The 23,893-nt window shown below is 37.8% G+C and overlaps 1 protein-coding gene across 1 annotated transcript in view; it reads right to left on the minus strand.

Annotated features, from left to right (window-relative positions):
* Positions 1-23,893, minus strand: part of si:ch211-130m23.3 (single-stranded DNA-binding protein 2) — a 48,350-nt gene that overhangs the window by 21,939 nt on the left and 2,518 nt on the right. The window contains exons 2-4 of the mRNA XM_024275456.2: positions 5,491-5,563; positions 2,068-2,129; positions 1,798-1,882 (exon numbers count right to left, since the gene is read on the minus strand). Coding sequence (XP_024131224.1) covers positions 1,798-1,882; positions 2,068-2,129; positions 5,491-5,563 — 220 coding nt within the window. The remainder of the gene's footprint in view (positions 1-1,797; positions 1,883-2,067; positions 2,130-5,490; positions 5,564-23,893) is intronic.

Below are 23,893 nucleotides of genomic sequence, written 5' to 3' on the forward strand. Positions count from 1 at the left end.
CAAGCAAAAAAAAACAGTGCAGCATTGAAGCGGTTGATTGAAAGTGACCTTGGTCTAATTATAGCAGGTTTAATTATAATGCCCTGATTACATCTCAGCTTGAAATATATTAACAAGGCACTACTGGTGGCCTTTTCTAATATCAAAGACAATTTGTGGATTTCATTTCTGTATTGAATCGATACTGACCGATAAATGTCTCAATTTTGTCTGTTTTTTTTTTTTTTTCTTGGTCATCCATCCATCCATCCATCTCTCCAGCTGGACAGACTTAGTGCACTCCCTCCTCTCTCCTGCCTGTTGTTTGTTTCGCAGGATTGAGGTCGTGCTGCCCTACAGCTCCCTTCCCCGAGCCAGGATGACATCACCACGCGACTACCTCTCCTAGTGCCTATTCATCACTGATCATCATCACCAGCATCAGCAACATCACCTGCACATGCAGCCGGGCGAACACACACACAAGTCGCTGCAACAAAAGAAAGGAGTATTCCCTGCCAGCTTGATGAGACTCCATTTTTAAAAGGCGAGGGAGAGAGAAGATTCCTGCAGGGCCAAGCAAAAACTCCTGACCTATACACCTCCAACAATACATCTTAATAAACCTCAGTGCAGGCTAATCTGATGAGTCAGACTTCTGGCTACAGAGGGGGAGCAACAACACAAAAGTGGGACAGAGAAGACCCCCCTTCCTCCCTCTGCAAGAGCACAAAACTCCTCGATGGAAGAGGCACACTCACCCTCTCCTGGTAATCTAAAGCTTTGACGTTGCAGACAGTGTTTCATTTAACTATGTCGGAAATGAGCGAAGCAGCCCAAAACGAGACATGCGGGAAGCCTAGCAGTGACGTGGACTCATAAAAACACAGCATTACTTGATGTCTCCATCAGATTAGTTCTTGTCCTCCTCTCAGCTCTGCTCCTCGGAGTAACTTGCTCCGTATGGAAGGCTTCTTTCCATCTCAAAGCAGCACACAGGTTGAGATATGCAGCGTGAAACAGCCTCATTTTACTTGATGAAACCAGTCACACCTGTTTAGTAGATGTGGAGAGCTCAACACATCCTTTTGCTGCTGTGCTGAGAAATAGACATCTTGTTTACTATAACTAAAGCTGTTTTTTTCTTTCTCATAAACAGAAGCAGACAGTCAGTCTCTGACAACAGGGGATAGAAATCAACTTTCAAAGTAAAACACATTGTACATAGGCGTAAATCACATTACCTTCAAATGCCTCTGAAACAGCACCAGTGCGATCTGCTGAATTATGGTGCCTATCAGGAAAAATACTGCTTCCACACCGTTTTCTAAATTAACTCCAAAACGCCAGTCACCAGTCTCACAAAGTATAAGTCGCATAAAGTAGCAAACAGTCATGAAAAAATAAAATAATAAAACAAAATATACCAAAGAATTACAGAAAATGTTACATATATTGACATTTGAACACAGATGTAAAATGTTTAACCTGAACGACTTAAAGAGAACACAATAAACATGACATTGTTGTTTCATTGTCTTCTCTTCCTTTGTTTTTATCTGAGCTATTAAAAAAGTAAAAGCAAGCAAATGTAATATTGCTGCACAATGCACTGGTTGTTATGTTATCAAAGGCTGTCTTTACTTTCTAACCTGAATCTCTTTTCCTAAAAAGATAAAAATCAATGGAAAGACCAAAACATGTTTTTTTCTAAAAGTATTTACCTTTTGAAGTATTATGATTCACAATTTATACATAAATATATGGGGGGAACACATCAATGCAGAACAATTAACTCAAACTTGTAAATGGACTCACATAGTCATGGAAGGCCTTGGCTTCACTGGAGTGTTCACATGTGTCTCTTCTCTCTGGAGCAGCACAGTACAGGTCCCAGAAAACACTGCCACACAACAAGAAAACAAGTCAAAGATAAAATATAATATTCTTTGTGCAGACTAATAAAATTAAAAGCCATTTTTAGGAGTGTCCTGTAACAAAACAGCATGCTTTTATTATGGCGGTCTTTGAGAACAGGAAATAAAGAGGATGATTTAGAAAAAGGCAGTGAAAAATGAAGACACTCACCACCACCAGGAATGAAGGAACCCTGGAGGTTCTCCCAACGTAATGTTCTTCTCCCATCGGATCTTAACAGACAGAAAAATATTGACATTTAAAAAAGCCTTATCTGCCTTTAAAATGTAAAGAGGGGCAGATCAATCTTAATAAAAGATGCCTTTAGGTAATTATCTGTAATTCTTTTGAAATCATAAAAGGAGAAGTGGGTTTAGCTTAAGGTTGCCAGAATGTGAATGTAAAAAGTCAAATATGTGTAAAGCATGACTGGTGTTTAATTTAATTAAATGTAATTTAATTAAATTCATTGTTTTATCTCAATGTTTTCCTAAAAACCCAGATGTAAATTATGCTAGTCTGTTTTTCCTTATCTTTGCATGTCCAGCCTCAGAGATCAATAGGCAGCCCATGTAATGTGTGGTAAACAAAGACTCCAGTCCTGCAGGTAAAAGCATGTAGGATGTAGTTTGGACATATTCATGCTGTGGTGAGTGAAGTCTGCCAGCTGGAAGCTTCACTCATGCCAAACAGTAAAAATAGAATGCAACAAGCTCCACATTGCATTTGGATATTTGAAATGAAGAAACCTTTGACACAATTTTTAGAAGCATTAATTAAAAATGAAAAGTTTAAATAGATAAAATAGAGTAATAACTTGATGAATTGCTAAATAATAGTACAATTTGCACAAAATAGACTGAATATTTTCACAGATTTCAAGTCTTATTGTACTGACATCAAATTAACAAAAATCAATAAAGCTCACAAACTATTAGAGTGTGTTGTGCAATTTATTAACAAAACTCTATGATTCTATTAGTTTGTAAATAAAAGCTTTATTAAATTGCTGATGCATTACAGCCTGAGTGAGTGAGACTCGCACAACCGTCAAAAGAACGCCTGACGTTTTTATCAACGCAATATTATTAAAAAATAAATCATCTAGACATTTTTTTCAGTGATAAGAAATATGTTTGAGTTTTTTTTTATCTTAAGATTTTTATCTTAAAACATTTATACATCAAATTTAAGGTAAGAAATATCTATGTACTTCAGGAAATAGATCAAAATCAGCAAACTGGCAGATTTAGTAAATACAGATGTGTTTGTCAAAGTAAGATGCAGCCAATTAAAGTGATTCCTCATAACCTATAAAATAAATAATAAAGTACAGCACTTATTTGTAAAAGTTATTAAAAAAAGAAGTCAAAATGAGCAGAAGAGCTTAACACTGTGCTTGTTTCAGAATAATAAAACAGCTACTATAGATGGGCCCTTAAAGTAGCATAAAAGTAACATGTTAAAAAATTTTTTGTATTTTTTTTTTTTGCTTTTAAGAATTAAGATGTTACTTTGATTTGTGTCAACTAAGCATCTAAATGAGTCAAATGATGGTGCCATCTTTTACATTTTGCTTTTCACAGCAACAAACTAAAAGAACAAACATAGTTTTCTTTTGCTATTTAAAAAAAAACAATAAGCTATTTAAAACTAAATGAGGAATTTAAAGCAAATACATAAATTAAGCTATTTTGTATTTCGACACCAACTTCAGTTCTATTAAGATTGTATTATGTCCTAATAAAACTGATATTTTCTACTTAAAAAGTAAAGCTTTTGTCTTTCTTTTTTGGTAGTAAATCAGTTAGTTTGTACTCTAGAACTACAATAGATTTGTAGTCATTTTATCATTCCAAAATTGTAAATCAGCTTTTTTCAGAGTTTTATATGGAGCTTGGAAAATGCTCCTTAACTTCTACATTTGTTATTCCAACATTTTTAAAACCAATTCAACCTCCACTATTATAAAGTCTAAGGTGATATTACCTTTCATATTTGCCTTGGTGATTTTTTTTGTAACAATTTTATAAATCTAAGCCATTTCTTTAGGTTTTCATCTTTTTAAAGTTTTCTTGCATGTGTGAAAGAATAACACTATTGTACACTTGCTTTATATTAGCAGAGCAGAAAAAAAAAATCAGCAAAATAACAGGAAAAGCTGAATCACTGCAATTTCAATCAGACCGTCCTGACCTCAGCTGCAGATCAGACACAGTGACTTTCAGAAGGAATGCAAAGCTTTGATGTTTTTTTTCTCTTTTTTGGGAGGGTGGGGGTTCAGGAACTGCTTCCATTTGTTTGTCTCACATTCTTTTAGCTCAAGCTAAGAGTTTTTCTGTAATTTAGTGGGGTGATGTTTAATTCAGGCTATGAGCAATTTCCACATCAGCTATGAGGAACAATGATTTTTATCCGTATTATTAAAAAAAAAAAGGTAAATGGGCCTAACATTGCTCATCTGTGTGGTTTCATCGGCTGTAGCTCAGTCCAAAGAGAGAGTTCAAATCAGGACGTTCTGTGATAATCACAGCTTACATCACACCTGCATATCCTGTGCAGTTGCGGTTTACAATTTATGGGGGCTTTTTCATTTACCTTCGCCTACCCCTCATGATCACCGGCCGACGCTACAGATGCTCCGTTTCCAGTGACAACCATATCAAACCGAGTTGCTCTTCTTCCATTTATAATTAGGATTTGTTTTGTCGGGTTTCGTCTCTCGTTCAGTCTGTGAGTCAGTGGTTTTAGATGCAGGTACCTGTTTTTTTCTTTTTCTGTGATTCACCATCATGACCTTTTCTTTCCTGAGCATGAGAATACAACACAAAGTGGTGTAGAGAAAAAAAAAAACATCTTGACAGCCTTGTTGTGCAGGGAGAACTGCATCTCGGTTGAATGTTTACCCAGCGCATGCTTGTGAATTGTACATAAACTGGCTGTGTTTACACTTGTTGCACTCGTAGCTAATGCGATCCCACATTTGAACGTGACACCGCCTATCCTTTTTATCTCCTGCATCTGTGCAGCGGAAAGGAACAGAGATGGCAGAGAGGAGAGTGCGTCAGAAAGACAGAGAGATGTGTTTGTGTTAAGTTAAAGAGATGAGAATAAGCGCCAACTGATGAGGTAACCTTTTCCATCCCCCTCCCTCTTTGTTCTCTTTTTACTCCTCTGGCTGATGTACAACAAGCCTCTAGCTGCTATCTCCTGCACTGTAATTTGCCATCATTTACAGTGAAGCACAATAATCGGCTGGCCTCATTTTCACCCTTTTACCTTTTTACCTCTGCAAGATTTTTGCGAGAAAGTCAAAGAGGCGAGCAGGGCATGAGAGAGACCTGAGAGAAGTGATTGTGGATTCCAGGCTTAGTCCACGACATCGGGTAATCATCATGACTTGTCCTTTGCTCCATGTTTTAGTCCCAATAATGTCAAAGCGCCCCGCTTCAGCATTAACCCACTGGCTCACCACCAGCACTGGGGGTAATTCAATTAGCTTACACACTTTGTAGACATATTGTATGATAGAACCTTTCGGGGATGGACACATAAAACCTGTCACACACACACAAGGCATTATTTGTGGCTTACCTCTGACAAGAAGGTCTGTGCTGATTTCTGTGCTCCTACATGCAGCAGGTACTCGTACACGTAAAGAGCCAATCTGCAGGAATAAACATCAAAATCAGAAATCATGGAAACAAAAACAGTTATTTCTTTGTGAATAGAGGATCCGCAGACGTCTGGCGAAAGTGTAGCAGGTCTGTGTTTTCTGCTTTAGGGGCAACAATTACCTATTCCAACTGTTATTTCAAACAATCTTAAATCCATTTGCATAATAAAAACAGGGCATGTTGATAAGATTGTGCTTGCTGAGACCACACTGTGAACCACCCCAGTTCCATGCCCAGGGCTCTCCATGAACTTCTCCCCACAGCTTTGATCACAGTTAGAATTAATTACAGGCTTGATTTGTTAATCAATGCTCCTCCCAGTGTGTCTTTGCTGGTACTAGCAGCAATTTCGTAAAAAAAAAAAAAAAAGGGTGGGGGGATGATCCAGTGGTCTATAAATACAAGATAAAAATTGATCTGTAATAGATCAACAACAGGTCGTACTCAGTTCTGTCGATACCGTATATTTAGAGAATTAGGCAGCGTGTCGGAATGTAATGACTCTCCAAATTCAGAGTTATCAAACATGGACCCATACGGTGGTTGACCCGTATGGAGCATCCCAAAACCCTGGTGCTGCTGGTTTTTAGGGTGTCTGGGCAGGAGAGGGTTGCAGATAGGAGGGGCTGCACCTTAAGAGCAGGGCTGTAGGATAATCCACCTCATAAGAGACAGAAATAACATGAAATCTGGATAAAAACATGCTTTAATTTAAATTGAAAATAAATATTGCTAAAAAGAACATTTTGGAATTAACTGTGGCTCTTGTTCTCCTGTTAGTGGTAATTGCACCAATGGTTTGATGCAAATTCAGAGTTCATGTGGTGTAGGGAAAATTGGAAAAATGACTGTCCGACTCCAAAAACACACATGAATGTTAGAAAAACAGGAAATCTTTCAGTACCACATGAATGCAGAATAACTTGCTGTATGTAAACAAAGGTCGATGTATTTGTAGTGCACCATCTATGGAGATCCACCAGAATTACAGAGAAAATTCAACAATTGTAATTTAAAGGTTATCAACACAATTTATTCCAATTTGGCGGGCTAAATTAAATAGTTCAACCAGGCCGTAGTTTGGCCAGCCCTGAACTATTTCCTAATTTCATTTTTGAAATGTCAAACTGAATAAAATCTTGTCTTGATAATTATCAAGTGAGCTACCTCAAAAACAGTGTTTTTTATGATATTCAACAAACATATATTTCTATGATTCATGATCTGCACTGATAAATGCCTGACTATCTTTTATTTAACGAGAGAAAAACTGTCTAAGTACTTACAGAGTTTTGTTAACTGCACAACTACAGGTGATATGATGAAAGTGCTTATGTTAGATGCACAGCAGGGAAAACCTTGACCTAAAGCCTGATGCGTCTGCCTGCAGCTGTAGAGAGTCATGAGAAATGGTCACACAGAGACAGCATCTGTCCTCGAGACGGCCCCCTCCACAAAACACACCAACTGCAGCTTGATTCTGTCTCTTGCGTCAAAGTACAGATGATTTTTTTTCCTATTCCAACCGTTTTATTCATTTTTCCTGTTTTGATCCTCCTCCTCTCTTTGTCTTCTATCCTGCATTGTCTTCATATATAAGGTCTTTTTATATAATGAAATGGCTTTTCTCCTCTCTCACTTCCCGGTGTCTCACAGCAAATGTTTAACTGAAGAGATAGCGACAGGACGTTTCTCTGAGACAAGGTTAACAGAACAATGAGAGGCTTGACAAAACTCTTGACACCTCAACAACTGAACATGAATAAAAGATGTTCTCTTCCTCCCCCTCCCCAAAAGCATGGCAAAACTCGGTACACTTCTGGGAACGGCGGTGCTCAGCTGTTCTGTCCTGCATCGTTTTCCCCGTCAACCTGTCAAAATCTCTGTCTTTCTCCTTCAAAACCCCACCAGCAGCTCAAACGGCATCAGCGTACAACAACTTATTAATACCGAAAGACTTCATGCGTCTGCAGTTAATGACGAGGCGCCTGACGGGGTTGCGTGAATAAACACATTGTGTCGCAGGAAGATAAAGCAAAGCCTATCCACAGGACACATTTGGCTGTGTGCAGTCAGCTTTATTACCGCACATTAGCAAGACGAATCACACTGAAAGGTTTGACCTCCAACTGACTTGAACACGTGACCTTTGGCTCAAAGAACACACAGTTCAGGTACGCAAAAGCAGCCAAGCACAGCTTACTGTTGTCGTTCAGGTAATATAATATAGTAAAATAATAAATGTAAACAGGGAAATCAGAGAAGAGAAGCATGAAAGTTTGATCAAAACAAAAGAAGACTTTCAATTCTTTCTTATTTTTAATCAAAAATGAAGCAACAGCAGGCATAAGCTGAATAAGGACTAATAACCAAGACTTTACAGTTATAAGACTGCATCGACCTTCAACCCAAAACTCTTAGTTTTCTCGCAAACAAATGGCAGTAAAACAGTGGAGTGCTTCATTGCTGCTGTTCCCTCGCCGCCTCTTCTGCAGTCTGTCTAAATACAGACAGCTTAACTTTAAGATTCACATCTAATTCACTTATCCCCTTAAATTCTGGAGGTTTTGTTTCTGAGTCATGTAAATTCATGTCCTGAACAGTCAGTCTCAGCGAAAGTGTTCAACAACCACAGACTTAATAAGAAAACAATGTTCATCTGTGCTGCTACCACTTTTTTTCTGAGACGTTTGATGCTTTTCCACCATCAGTGCTTTACTTCCAACCAGAAAAAATGATTGTTGTTAGACACTTGTTACACATTTCACATTCTCGTGTTTGAATGTAAATATACTGAAACAACAAAGATGTGCTGTTTTACCTCCTCGTCTTATTACTGGAAAAGCTTCCTGAGGTCACATTGCAGATTCTTTTTTTTTGCTGCTAAGATGTGGAGAAAGGATCAGGGGGAACAGAGGTAATATGAAGCTCAACCACAACTTCAGCTAAAGGCATAAAGATATGAACCTCTTTTACCAGGATCAGCATTCCCTGAGACCGAGTAGATCACTGCTAATCAATTTAGTGCAGAAGCAATCAAAGTCTGGCAGCGTTTCAAATCACAACAGGCATTTGCTTCGGTGATTGGATTCTCTTTTTATAGATTAGCTCCAGATTATTTCACCCTTGTTAGAGATGAAATGGAAAGGCAATGATCTGAATCGACATATTAAGTGACATATTTACAGAATGTGCCACTATGCTGACAAAGCCTAATAACAGGTTTGACCAGAAAAATCCAATTAAATGTTACATAAGTGAAAAGAGAAGCAATCAAGTCGTGATTAAATTCTTGCCAGTAAACATGCCATCTCCATTAGTGCAGTACAAAATTACCTCTTCAGCAGTCAGTATTCCCAGCACTACATTATTGGAATTTACTTTTTTTTTTAAACAGAATAAAAACACTTGCTACAAACTGAAAGCACAGGAAATAGTCTGATCTGATCTAAAAAGAAGCCGATCGTCTTCCAGAAAAGTGATGAGACACCCAGAGACTAAACACATTTCCCAGAGATGCATCAACAGAACATAGAAACATAAAAAAATACGGTAGATATGGCAGTAAAGCTAGTATTTGTGCCTAACAATATCCAAGTGATATTAAAATAGTATATGTTTATTATAAAATATCTTTTCATATAGGTAAAAAAAAAGGACTTTGCCACTAAAGACCAAATTCTACCCAAATTAAATAAATAAATACATTTAAATGCTACCAGAAGTAACCTCGCACTAACACTAAATTTGGATTTTACATAGAGATTATCAACGGAATGAGCAAATTGCAAAAGCTTTGACAATGACGAAGCTCTCATCTTTGATTAAACATAAAAGATCTCTGATTTTAACTAAACCCTTCAATAAATATGAACAGACACTGTAGTAATTAACCAAAGATTTTTGATCCTCAAAATGATTTACAGAAACTGCTGGAACACAATAAAGAAAACTGAATGATCAGGAATAAAGGATCACTTAATTTAAAAACACAATTTTTGGTCTTTGATAGAGACTACATTTCTTTAAGTTTTATTAGCAGGTTTACCAATATCATAAAACCTTCAATATTAGGCATATTTGTTATACATGATCTTGAAGTACTTTAATTCTGAAAAAGCTTGATTAAACTAAACACTTTTGCTGAATATTTTGTTTATATTTAAGCTGCTGTTTAAAGTTTCAGATGATGGTTACCAAGTAAACTTCTCCTGCAAAAAAAAGAACCATACAGTTGTAAGTTGGAATATAAAAATCTAAAAATCTACTATTGATAAAAGTCAAAAACAACCTTTTATCAAGCAATATAACATTTTTTTTATTATTTTTAATGGAACCATCTCTAATGCCACCTTTCAGGTAGAGAGAAATCTGACCTCTGCTTCACGGCCACAAAACACACAATTTACACAGCACTGTACTAGTAATTATATATTTGACTCTACATTAAACAGTCTTTTTAAAATGAACCAGTTACCAACCCCACCACACACATTACAGCACCGAGAGTTTGATTATACTGTAAGTGTGGACTAGATCAAATCATCTTGAGTAAAGGATTTTTCATAATCTACTGGGTATTTCATCTTTTCCATCCATTTTTTCTTTTCATGTGGTACTTCTACGTATATAATAATACTATAAATGTTAAAGCCATTCACACAACCACTATGAACATTTTGCACATTTTCCACATTTATACACAAAGATTGTGTAAATCTTATACAACATGAGCGTGATTTTTGCAAGATGCATATGCAAGTTTTATGGCTTTCCACAACCGTTCCATGTATGTTCACGTATGTCTGACAGACTTTTCAAGCATGTGCCACTGATGTATAACTTTTGAGTTACATACAAAGAACTGGTGTGGACCAGGAGAATCCGACAGTTTAACCAAAACAAAGAATCACGAGAGCCCGTGAAGGGTGCTGATGAGATGCTACATCTGCCTGTGTTCTGTATGTTAAATTGAAGAAATTCAGTTAAACACGGTTCACGTGTTCTTTGCTTGGTTTATTCGTACTTCTGTGGTTTTGATGTGGTTAATTCATAATAAATCTGTGAAAATATCACATTAAAGACCACAGCTTTTGTTACTTTTTCCACACAAATTCATCTATGACCAATTTTCATTCGTGCAATAGGCACAAAATGTATGTGGTGGCCTTTAAATGAATGTACGTCTGTAACATACCATCCATGTGCAGTTGAGCAAAAGATGTTTGTACATCCTATGTTTTGAGTGTTGTCCAGGGCTGTGACTTCACCTACACAGGTCAAATAAAGGTTTAGGATGTGTTCATCAAAGCACATAAAGCACATGTCTGCAGCTGAATAATGCAAGCAGTTTTCAAATCTAATAATACTTAATGAGGACATTTTAATTTGTATCTTTATGGATGAATGAACAGAGAAAAATAAGGCTGAACAAAAGCAGCCAGACCGCAGCAGACTTCTCTTGTCATAAAAATTATAGAGAGGAAAATGTGAGAGCAAGAGGGCGATTCTGTGGTAGGAGCACAACAGCAGTGAGATGAAAGGCTGTGAAGGAGTGGAACGGGGATTAGAGAAATGGAGAAAAAGATCCAGTGGAGGTGATGGGTGATAGCACACGGGCCCCAAGATGAATCCTCGTGAGATCTACTAACTTTCATATTCTAATGTCGGGGATTCTCAGTGAGCAGCGTCTCCGTTAGCCCAGCACCCCTGCTGTGACCTCCTTCTGTAAATTAACACAAAACTCTGCAACACAAACGTTCAGAACGTTCCAGAAGCCATCTCGACCATTTTCAAAAGGAAAAGGGTGCAAGAAGACTTAAACTTTGCTATATAAATAAAGGTTAAAGGGATGGTAAAATAAATTGAAACAATATTTAAAATTGATCTCCTGGATATCCCAATTGATCACAAAAGATTAAATGACTCCCACTAGATTTCTTCAAAAAACACACAGTGTTCCTGTTATGTGTGGCCTCAGAGCTGAAATTAAAAAAAATTAATCTTTAAGTGGAAATATTCTTTTCGTTTTACTTCTAGATTTTGTGAACACTTTCAGCTCGGTAAAAGTCCCAATGAATAGTTAGGTCAGTCCTGTCTGTGACAGCCAAACACTTTCCCTGATTAATCAAGCCTCGCAGTGCGGCTTTATGTGCCATTAGGAGCCCCGGTAAATGACTTCACTTCATTCATTAAAGTGGAGCATCCTCTGCGCGTAAAGCTAGCCAAACAGACAGACAAGCAAATGTCGGACAAGACGTAGTGGTGGGGCAGCAACGAGGAAAATGATTTTTTTTTTGGGGTGGGGGGGCACCGAAGCAAGATAAACAACGACAAATATAGACCCATTATGATGCTGAATAATTCATTCCATACGCAGAGCTTCAGGAAAACAACAGAGGAAAAAAACAAGAGCACAGTCGTGGGGATTATGAAGCCTGAAGTGCTTCTTTCAAAACAAAGTCATTTCTGCACATAGCCCCATCACGAAAAACTGAAGGTACACTAAAAAAATAATAATAATAGCAACGTTACTTCATATGGTCTTACTTCCAATGGTCAGAATCTGGAGTCATTTCTGTCAGGCATATAAATCTGAGGTTGGTCATTCACCAGCCCAGAAAAGATGTTGAAGGGAAGAATGAGGCAAAAAGGAGGGAAGACCGCAAACAAAGTGGAGGAAAAGAGAAGGAGGGATGTGGAGAGTAAATGATTAATGAAAGGAGCAGTACGCAGAGGTCAGAACGAAGCGGGACAGAAAGGATGCTGCAGCTTTTGAGCGAACTGAAATGGAAAAAGCCTCTTGCTGTCAGGCACCTACACTTCATTTAAATGCAGCTAAAAGATGACAGGTTCTCCTACCTTAAGCTAATTAGTCTGTACTTTCAACTGGCTATGTAATAAATCAACAAAACTGCAGGAGCATTAGTGAAAGAACCAACTGCTGAAAGTATCTTAAGTGAAATTTTGTTAAACCCTGAGTATTATTTGCATATTGTCCAAGAAAAAAAAGAGTGAAAACACTAACTGGGAGTGTGTTGGAGCTTTATCTCAGCTGAAACTCACTGATGTATCTCTAATTGACATTTTTGCTGATGGTCACAACTTCTATATCCTCCATTACTTTTCCATGGAATCTCCTGGGATCCCACTAATGGCTTCGTCTATAGGCAGAGCACTTGAATGAGACGTATTCATACAGAGCAAAAGTCTAATGCTGGCTGCTCTCTGACTGCAGTTACTTGTACACTGTTTACTGAGCGATGCCAGGAGCTTCGACAAGTTCACTGCAGCTTTAAAGAAATACAAAGAATGGAGAAAAAAAAGAGACACTTGCATTAAACTGATGTGCTTCTGAAGCATGTGCTACCTCAGCAGAGATCATCTCTCATGCTGCTTTCCCATTTGTCTTACTTTTTAACCACTCTCCACATCATACAAAAAAGTCCTAAGAAGAGGTTTAGAAGGGGGACTTCAATGCTCGGCAATAAGAAATAACTCAAACCACCAAATAAACCCTAAATGCTTCTGAACTTTTGTAAGGTTTAACTGCCAGAAATAGCACAAAATAGGCTGTTTGAGCAGTCAAAATAGTTAAGATGAATGGAGAGAGATGATTTTTAGCTGTAGCTTATATATGTATGTTTACAGTATTTCACAAAAGTGAGTTCAACCCTTACATTTCTGCATCTTGTATAGTGGTGTAAAGTTACTTTTTCTGCAAAAACAATCATAATAATCATCAATAGCCAAACCTCAGGTAATAAAAGTGATGGGTGTACTCATTTTTGTGAGATATTGCATGCCAGAAGAATTTTTTGAAGGTGAAATGTCATTTTTCAAAGTACAAGTCAAAAAGAATGAAACTCATATCCTGGCGGAGGGGGAAGAGCATTCTTTGGATCACCTCCATGCAGAAACACTGTTTACCTTTCATTAAGTGGAGATCCCAGAGTCATCTCCTCCCCCAGCCCGCAGGACTATCTAATACAAAGTGTACATAAATGCAGTACAAGGACCACTTCAAACTGAAACATCACAGGTACTTAGGGGGATCTTTTTCAGAACAAATTTAAAAAGGAAGAACCCGCCAATCAAGACAGCTTGTAGCACAGTTACCCTCCTGTCGAGTGAACTAACTCACTCATCGGTTACAGAGCAAAGCAGCAAAGTGGATTATCAGTATGGAAAGAAGCATGACAGCGACTGTCCAAACTGATAGCAGGCGACTTATCGAGACTCAAACCACAAGTCCAACTGTAAATGAAAACCATCATTCTGTCCCCTAATAAGTGAGGTTACACCCAAGCCTCACAGATAACTCAACATAAGTGAAACAAATATTAGTAGTCAGTGGCATATCATTTTAAAGACTACTATTATGCTTTGGCAAACAAGGGTTTTATAATGCAACTGTAACAAGGCTCACCTAAGACAACACATAATTTAGGTAAAGGCTATATATTGGTAAAGCGGTTGGCACTCTCATCTTACAGTTTGATGGCCCTGGTTCAATTCTCGACTGAGAACTTTTCTCTGAGTTTGCATGATCTCCTAATGCATGTGTGAGTTTTCTCCCACAGTCCAAAAATGTGCTTCATAGATCAAATGGTATCGCTAAGTTGTCCCTATTCACCCAACAATGGCTGGGTTGGCTCGAGCAACCCCTTGACCTCAAAAGGGATTCAGCAGTTTCTGAAGATGAAGGGATAATTTATGTATACAAATTTTGCTTGAGTTTCCATTAGGTCATACCATTGACTGTATATGAGAACTGGACTGAGTGAGCAACCCGTCACGGGTCCCCACAGCAAACCAGCTTTCACTAGTTCGCACAGGTGGTTTGGCAGAGAGTTTCACGTCCTTTCTGACGTAACTCTGTGTTTTCCTGCACATGGAGACCCAGTTAGGCAGCAGTGCGAAAGGTCTTGTTTAAGAACCCTCACTGGATAATGGTCTTTGCACGCCCTGGGAAGTGAACCCAGGTTTCCTGTGCCAGTCACCCCTTTTTTCAGGTGGCAAGATACAGGTTTTCTGATACTGACACCACCATGTTGGAACCAGATGATAACAGTAGGAATCAACGTTTCTGTGCCAACCACTCTCACCAATCACGAGTGAGATTGTTGGAAGTCCACCCTTACTACTTAAACACTGACTCAGGGGAAACTGTCAATCAAACGTTTTGAACGTTCAAAGTGACAACACCTACTTTTATTGAGACAGCTAAATGGTCAGTTTATAACTTAAATATCTTCCAATAAATAAAAAGATAGAATTAACTAGAAGAACATATTTTAAAAAAAGGTAGCATAGCAAGAATGGTTATTCTGACAAATATATTGACCGAGTTTATTTCTCAATAGAAGTCTATGGGATTTTGGCTTCTTGGGACTTCCCATGTGGGGGGAGGGGTCACCCAGTCCAGTTTTCATATATGGTCAATGGGTCACATGGTATGAACTGCTGCCACTGTCAAACAGCAGTATTTCATGCTTTTTAAGATGCTTAACTTTACACTGCAAATGTAAAAACTTTAAAATTAACAATGCAAATGATAACTACTTGCCCATGAGTTCAAATTATAGCAATTATAGATTAACAGCAAACAGGCAATTTAAAATGGATCAAACGTTAGACTCACTCGTTTGCGTTTTGAATTGATGAATTTGTTTTTGTTGATTAATCGTATCCAATTTTCTTAAGATTAGCTTAACTAGTAGGTTGTTAGTTGTTATATGGTTTAAACATTGAAAACATTTTTTAATGTTTAAAGAAAATGTGTTGCTGCATTTATACGCAAAGCCCTACAGTCAGCTTAACATGCAATTGAAATCCATGGCTTTGTGTACCAGTGGAAACAGTATGCACAGTATCCTTTCACAGGGAGCAAAAACTAACTGGAGCGGCTGCAATTACGGCTTGAGCAGACAATACCTTAAAAAGAAATTGCCACGCTGACCTCAGACAGACTCAATCAGACAAAGTGAAACGGCTCTCCTTCTGTCAGCAGTGGTCAGGGGACTCAGGAGCAGACAACAATGCCCAGAGCCAAGATAACAGGAAATGCCAGCTTATCCCAGAAACAGAGGGAGATGATGAGAGGGTGCGATGGGTCAGCTCGCTGTTTTACAACAGTCTGGAGTAAACACAGATTTTGGCTGTAAACTGTCTCCAAAACTGAAAAAAACAGACAGCGTAATTCAAAATTTAATTTAAAACTAAGCTTTAGCTAAGAGGATTTAAATATAGCCTTTCTTTTCAGCCATCAAAACAAGCAAATCTACAAACTTTCTTAATTCGAGTTGCATTTCATTGGCTTTGATTTGCTTAGATTGAGTCACCATTTGTAGGGACTATGTTTAATTTCACAGTTGAGGGAGCAGCAATGATTTTCAGGAATGTTTTCATTGTTCAACTTTGACTACAAGCAATTACAGTAAATTCTGCACGCACTACAGCCATAAAGTCAGGAATATTAAACATCTGTTTGCAAAGCAAACTCAAGATGGTAACACTTAGAGTAGCAGCCAGTAAAGGTTAATAACTGCGTTCTTTCATAATTACTGTTACATTTAGGTTGTTTGAAAACATTGAGCTGGTCACAGGTGTCAAACAAATATCTAAAACTTTGTGAGTTAACCCACGTGAAGCAGGGGTCAGAGGATATGTCCCAAGGGATCACTTCAGTTTGCACCAAATATGAATAAAATATACCATATTTTCCACACTGTAAGGTGCATTTGAAAGCCTTTTTTTATAACTTCTTATAACTCTGAGCACCTTATTTAATGATTCGTTCTGCAGGATTTAGGTTGGGTGTTATTGTGAATACACTAACCTGGCTAACTTGTAGTAGTCTGACTTCATTTTTTTTTTAGCATCTTAAAAAGGTTGGGAGTTAGAAGTTAGAGTAGTCACAGTAATGTTTGTTTTTAGCCATATCAGTTTGTTTTTTGCGTGTTGCAAGGAAGGTTGGGAGTCACAGGTATTGTGAATATGCTAACATAGCTAATGTTTCTAAAATTTTGATTCAGTGAAATATCGGGATACTTTGTTTGGCGATATTTGTATCGATTTAAAATGCAGCCAAGATGATATTTAATCAATTATGTATGACTAAAAATGTAGTTAAGCGTCTTCATATTGTATTCCATTTAAATCCCCAACAACTGATTGACAGCACAGCACAATGAACCTCTTTGAGCAACTCTACAACGTACCAAAACAAAACTAGAACCATCTTGAGATAGATGTGAACCTGTTGTGAACTAAGTTTAACTAAGGACGAGTACTGAACCAAAAATCTGGGCCAAGTTGGTACTGGTACCATATAAACACTTTCAGTGCTTTGTGGCTCAGAAGAATGAGTGAGACCAGATGTGCTGTGCACAATCTGCGCGCAACCCTGAGCTTCAGTCACAATGCGGAGGACAAAGCGAGTTAAAGTCCTGCTAAACTTTACAGCAAAATATTCTAATTCAGCAACCTGATTGATTGGAGCAACGTGTACAATGCACTGAAAAAAGACTGTCGGCGTGTTGCTTAGCGGTGAAATACGTGTTTAGTTCCACATGTAAGAAAACGACTCTGGAAAAATGAAATGAAGCATCTTTGTCACATTCAAGCGCTCCATCTTGTCATGCTGCTTTATCACACTGAAATGTTTTAAAAATACAAGTTTGGCTACATTTAGCAGTGTTAGAAACAAAGCACTTTATTTTCTCAACCATTCATATGAAACATTACTGGTTAATACATGTTTAATCTTTGCGGGGTTTTTTTCATTGCTAAAAGGTTTTTATTTTTGAAAATCAGATAAAATTTAGTGTTGCAAAATATTTCCTAAACTATTTAAATAAAAGCACCATGAATTTGCTTGGTTAAAAGCAACTTGTATATGAGATACAGTTCCAGTGATTAATGTTCTGATCATTAAATAAAATGTGTCTCATAATATTATTAGACTGAAAGGTGGATACGTTTTCAGATAAAGTTTTATTAAGTTGTAATAATACAAAGTGAAATACTGCCTCTGGTACTGTCTTGTGACATATTACGATATGTATTGTATCGTGACGTGTATTGTGACGTTATCGTTAGACTCCAGCCAATACACACCCCTACTTCTAATGTGCAGAAAAGTCCTAAAGTTACTATGAATGCAGGTAATAAAACCATAACTCTTTTGTCTGGTTTACTGAGCCTTATTGTATTGACATATGATATGACATAATTAAAAAAATGGACCATTCATTGATGAAGTTCCTTATAATCTGGTGCAACCTTTAGAGCGGAAAATACAGTAAGCTAAATCAAATACAACAAAATGACTAAAATGTATTCTTATCATAAAACAAATATCTTGTAGTATCTTATACTCCGGGTTTGGCAGGCTTAGCATTTGATCAGCTTCCCTTTGGAGGTAAAAATTTATTTTTTGTGCATATAAGGCAGAAACTACATGTTCAGCTTGAGATGAAATTAAAGTAGATGCTCTTCATTTTATGTATTCTGTACTGAAAAGTCTGAAATTCTTTACAGTATTTTCTGTCACCTATATCTAGAAGTCTGTGAATCAACTGTTAACGCAAAGACAGCTTCAAGAAAGTAACAGCCATGCAGTTGTTTTGTTAGACAATTTGCAGCCTTTTGTTTAAACAGCCATTTAAAAAATGGCTTTAAAGACACAAAGGAATTGAGACGTCCTCAGTATGAGGAAATACGCCCTTGGATCCACTGTTGAAAGAGTGGGACTGTAGATTAAAGAGGGATTGGTGTGAAGATGACCTTTTGTTTGAGGGCAGCACACAGAGAATTCAAGTGAGCAACTGTAACTTCATGAACGGGGCAAAGAAGAAAAAGTAAAATACAGTTTTTTTCTTGTCTGGAGTCAGAAATGAAAGGATGCACGCACAGAGAGAAGGAGAGTCTGAAGCAGTTCGTATAAGCCTGGTCGTCACGCATGCTTAACCTTGCGCTAGCGTCTGTGTGATGCAGCTTGCATATCAATGATGGAGGAATATCAGCAGAGAGGTCTCTAATCAACCTCCAATATACTCATTGTGTGGAGAGGCTTGGAAACCACAAGAGGTGCAGTCGAATTGAGGCGTTTTCAAGAACAAGCAGAAAAAAGTTGTAAATGGGACTGACGTGGCAGACAGAAAACTAAAATCCCTATTAGCCAAAAGTGCTAATTAACCCTAAATAAAGAAAAATGTGCAGCTTCAGATCAGATGCTTTGACTGAGTCTGCATGTTCACCAGCAGGACTCACTTCTGGCAGAGTTCTCAGGTTACAGGAAGCCCTTTGAGGGAGAGCATCCCATACTCTGCTGTGGTAGAAAGCAAAGCTAAGCATGTTTGCTGTCACCAGGGGCAACTAAAGGAAAACTTCCTGATAAAACCACAAGCACTGCTGCTAGGAATGTGAACAAAGCCCAACAGCACGGATAGTATTTTTTGGTCATGGTGAGCAAAGCAAAAAAGAAATGTCCTCAGCCTTTTTGCCACACTGTTCTTAATATTTTAAAGACAAAACTTGATATACTAACAGCATTGTAGAAAAAAATCTAAAACTAAAAACAGAAAAGAACAAATGAGATGATAAAAAGAGTACAAAGATTTGACGCTGTGCTACTAATTAAAATCAAAGCATTCAGGGAAACCTGTGGGAGTCCTCAGGGACCAGCCCCGTGTGATAAACTCATTCATCCATACCCTCCACTTTTCAGGGAAGTGATAAAACACTTTGAGGAAGCTGTGCCCCCACATGTTATCTGATGCCGACAGACGCCTTTTTTCACGTCGATTCTTCTTAAGGGCCCGAGTGTCCTGCGAGGGATCTTTAAACAGCATCCCATTCACTGACTGACACCCCACTTCTCCACACACGTCGATCAGAAGCCGTCTCCCATCAACTCATCCCGCTCAGAGGGAGACCTGTGCTTTGATAGCAGTTCTGTGACATGTTACATCTGGGGATAAGAGAGAGACGAGGAGGAATGGCAGCAGATAAAAGAGGGCTTTAAACAGCTCCCATGCCTTCAGCAGGTTAAAAAAGTGTTTTCTTTCAGTGCCTTGTCAGACTGTCATCATCGCTTTTGTCGCAAAGCAACTCTGTAAAACAAGAAAGGCACCAAAAAAAAGGGCTTTTTCTTCTCTGGTTTTCTTCTAATCACAGATTAATGCTAATCTGATGTAGGATTACATAGACAGGCTGCAGATTCTACTTCACATCACTCCCTGACCCTCTGTATTAGAGAGTCAACAATAGAGTCTGGTGACAGTTCTCTGTATTCTCACTGTTGTTCACAAGCATCCCAGGAGAGCTGGAAAGGCTATTAGCTGTGTAATGATCTCTGGATGTTGTTTGCATTCGTACAGGCAGACTGACGGAGGTTGATTTTGAGAGATTAAATATATGGAAAAAAAGCTCAATGAACCAAAAGCTCAGATGGGATTACAGACAGGCTTTATATTTACCCAAAGCAGAGCAGAGTGAATACAGATACGCACTCACAAAATGACATATTTCCATGCTGACGGGAAGCAGCTTTAAGGTATTTGGATTAAATCAGCGCAGCCACGTCTGATTTGAATTCATGTACGAGACCATTTCAAGCCCTTGAAATGCTGATTTCAGAGAGAAACTTACCCCACCAGACAATGTAAGTTCTCATTTTATCTGATTTGCTGACCATAAACCTGTGCTTTTCCTTTTACTGCCTCATTTTATTAAGTTTAAAACAAACTAGTTATCTGTTTATTCTGATAACCAAATAGCTTTTACTTCAAAAAAAAAAAAAAAAGAAGAAGAAGAAGCAGGTCTATTAGATGCATCAGGTGGGAACAGAGATGGAAAAAACACATTACCTGCACAGCTGATGCAGTGCATTGTGAGAGGTATGTGTCGTTGTGCAGGAGATAGTTCTGGGTTTTTATTGAGGTTCCTGCTGTAATGCAACTCTGTCAGAGTCAGACTGGCTGCCTGAATTGCTTCTGTTTGGGTAAACACTCCCAGCATGCACTGCTTTGCCTCAGTCTGTGCAATGCTACATTGGCAGTCCTCTGGAAGGATTCTGAAGTGATTCAGTTTGGAAGTAACTGTGTGTGCATGTGTGTGCGAGAGAGAGCCTGTACAAGCTTGGGTGTGGAATGATGATGCTCACAAGATCAAAAATGCTTCAGACTGCATGATGGACGGTTGGCAGACGAGAAACAATCGGAAGACAAAGACTCCTGCAGATGGACATGGCTACATCTTCTAACAGGGTTATCAATGCTGTGAAATAACACAAGAAAAATACAGTTTATTTCCACACATAAGGTGCAATAAAAAAATCCTCTTTGGTGAAGTTTTTTCATGATTTATGAGACAAAAGAGGGAGAAGAATGTGTGAGAAGTGGATCCACAGAGGACAAAAATCCCAGAGCTCTGTGAAATGTGTCCTCTGACTGAAACCCACACTCATTGAACAACTGTAGTACACAGTCGGTGCTCCTTTCCTGTCAGTCTTAATCTAAATCAAACCAAAACAAAGGTGCAGCCGGAGAGAGAAGGAGAGAAACGAGACCTGAGCTGGGCTTCTACGAGCCTCATAGAACTGAATAGATTTTATTGTTTTCATTACATGTTTGGTATTAAAGCCTAAAATATGGCAAAAAACATTGGACAACATTTTATTATAAAACTAAAAGGCAAAAATATGAGAACATCTGGTAAAAATATGTAATTGCACCAAAACATGCTCCTGTAGTGATAATGAAAGGGGCTGTATCTTTCCAAGTCAACATGTTTTTAATAACTACTCTGATTCACAGGCTTGAATTATTAAAACCCTGTAATGTGCATAGGAGGTAAAAGTCAAGTATCAGTCAGTGTAACACAAATGAAAGCCCAATCATATGAATGTAGCTCTTTTTTCTATTAACTTCTCTTTAACCAAAAAATGCAGAAGCACATTAATTTTATGTACGTTTTATAAACCAAACAGAAATGATGCATCTTAGCTTAATTTTATTCTTGGTTTCTTAAAGTTCAAATTTAAATAAAGTTTAAAACGGTTCGTTTTTAGTGAGCGACAAAGTTAGAACTGTAATTATAACTTAAATAGTTAAAGAAAAACTTAAACCAGTAAATTAAAAACCAGTAGATTTCAACACACGTTTCCATTGCTACAGTTTAGTTCATGCGTTGCCCTTTTATTATGTTTACTTTTATATATTAAAAAAATACTTTGCAACCAAGCCATTCCTTCTCCTTTGGGTTTTCCAACAGCCACAGTCCCTGGAAACTACTACTAAAAGAACCATCCTATACCTTTGTATACATTTTCATACCTTATACCGCATGAGCAAAACCAACACAACACAATGTTATTTCCTTAAGAAGCTCTTCCATCCTTCACGGGTTACCTGTATTAATGTCATCTGTTTAAAAGACACCTGTTCACATCCTTAAACAGTCAGACTGCAACCTCTCCACCATGACCAAAGAGCTGTCTAAGGACACCAGGGACAAAACTCTTCACCTGAACAAGACTGGGATCTACAGTAAGCAAGCCCATCGAAAGTTTGCTATAAACCATCGGGATGATGATCTAGAGGAGGATTAGAAGAATGTCCAAAAAAAGCAGCTAGGGCACAAACTTGGTCAAAATCTACGGGAAACCTTTGATGTCTAATACTGACAACCAGGGTTACATTTAATAAGTATTCAAGTGAACATTTGTTATTGACTAAATACTTGTTTTTTTCCATTTAACAAATGATTATTTAAAAATCAAACAATGTGATTTTCTTTGATTTTTATTTTAAATTCTGTCTTTCACAGCTGAAGTGTACCTATAGTAAACACAATTTTTAAAACCACTTAAAGAATTTCTGACTGCTTTTTATGTCTCATTGTATAATATACAAAACTCACTGCGTTTATGCGACCTAATACCCTTAAATTGTTTTAAAGCAAAGCTTTGTGAGCTGTTAGAAGAAATATGCACATGCCACTCTTGACCTGACTGTATTACTCATTATTAACCTTTTTATTCTAATTTATACTGTTCATTTTAATTGTATTTTATTTCTACTTTACTGTTTCAACTGAATATATTTTCTTGTGATGATCCCTTTCAGTCCAGGTCTCCCTTGGAAAAGAGATCTCATCTCAATGGGATTTCCTGTCAAAATAAAGGTTAAATAACATAAAAAATGGCATGGTTAGCACAGAAAAGCAATCTTTCAGGTCTTTACTTTCAAGACCTAATATCTTATTGAAAAACAAAGAATGCAGAATGCAGAGGAATAAGCAAAATATACTAAAGTCTGTCAAGTTGAAGTTATTTTTTTTAGATTTATGGCAAATACATGAAAAGTATAGAGTTCATAAAAAAATTCTGCTGTATTTTTAGAAAAATATATTTTTTAGATTTTTTTGCATATTGAGTTTGCGTTGATTATAAATTTTGAAAATTTTGAACTCAGAAAAAAAGGGCTGATTCCATATTGTTGCACCCACATATTCCAACCAGTGCTTAAAATGACTAAATAAAGTTGAATGAAAATATATATATATATAATAACAAAAAAAAAAGGTCAGGACAGTCGTAGCAGTTTTAAGACAAGGACAGACTCCAGAGGTCTGTACCGCAAACATGCTCCAACAAACAAACTACTGAGCAGAGACCCTTAGAGGTCGGTTGCTTTTAAAGCTCATCTACACCTACATAGGCGAGATGCCAAAGCCCCGTGTCTACAGGGGTCTGTTCAGAAGTCAATACTGCAACAGTGTAAACTAATGATCCAGCAAATTCCCTTCAGTCCTGTTTTCTCCCCTCCTCCTTTTTCTTCAATCTGTTGTTGCCCTCCATCTCTCCCGCTCTGTGATCCCCTGCTACGCCACAGAAATGAGAAGCAACTGAAGGCTCAGCAGCGCTGGGCCTCCTCTGCTGCTCTGATACTGATAAACAACACCGCTTGTTAAAAGACAACAAAACTTTGACTGGCTCGGTATTTTTTTTTTCTTTTCATCTAGACGTTTTTTTTCCCCTTTCTTTCTTCTGTCGCGCCTTTTGCTGCAACACCCAATAAATCGTTTCTCTTGCGGTAAAATGTAAACACAGATAATGAGAAGATCTGCAACAACATGGTTCAAATTAAGCGAGCGTAAAAGAAAAGTAAGTCCAGTTTGTGGGAAACTTTTCATCTCCTCTCACGGTCAGAGGCTCAGCACGGGAACTTTATGCAAAAGCCACAGCAGAAAAGAAATATGTAAGCATGTCAAAAAAACAAAACAACTGAACACAATTATTAAAAAAAAAAAAA

Source organism: Oryzias melastigma, linkage group LG9 (assembly GCF_002922805.2).
Source record: "Oryzias melastigma strain HK-1 linkage group LG9, ASM292280v2, whole genome shotgun sequence".
Classification (NCBI taxonomy): domain Eukaryota; kingdom Metazoa; phylum Chordata; class Actinopteri; order Beloniformes; family Adrianichthyidae; genus Oryzias; species Oryzias melastigma.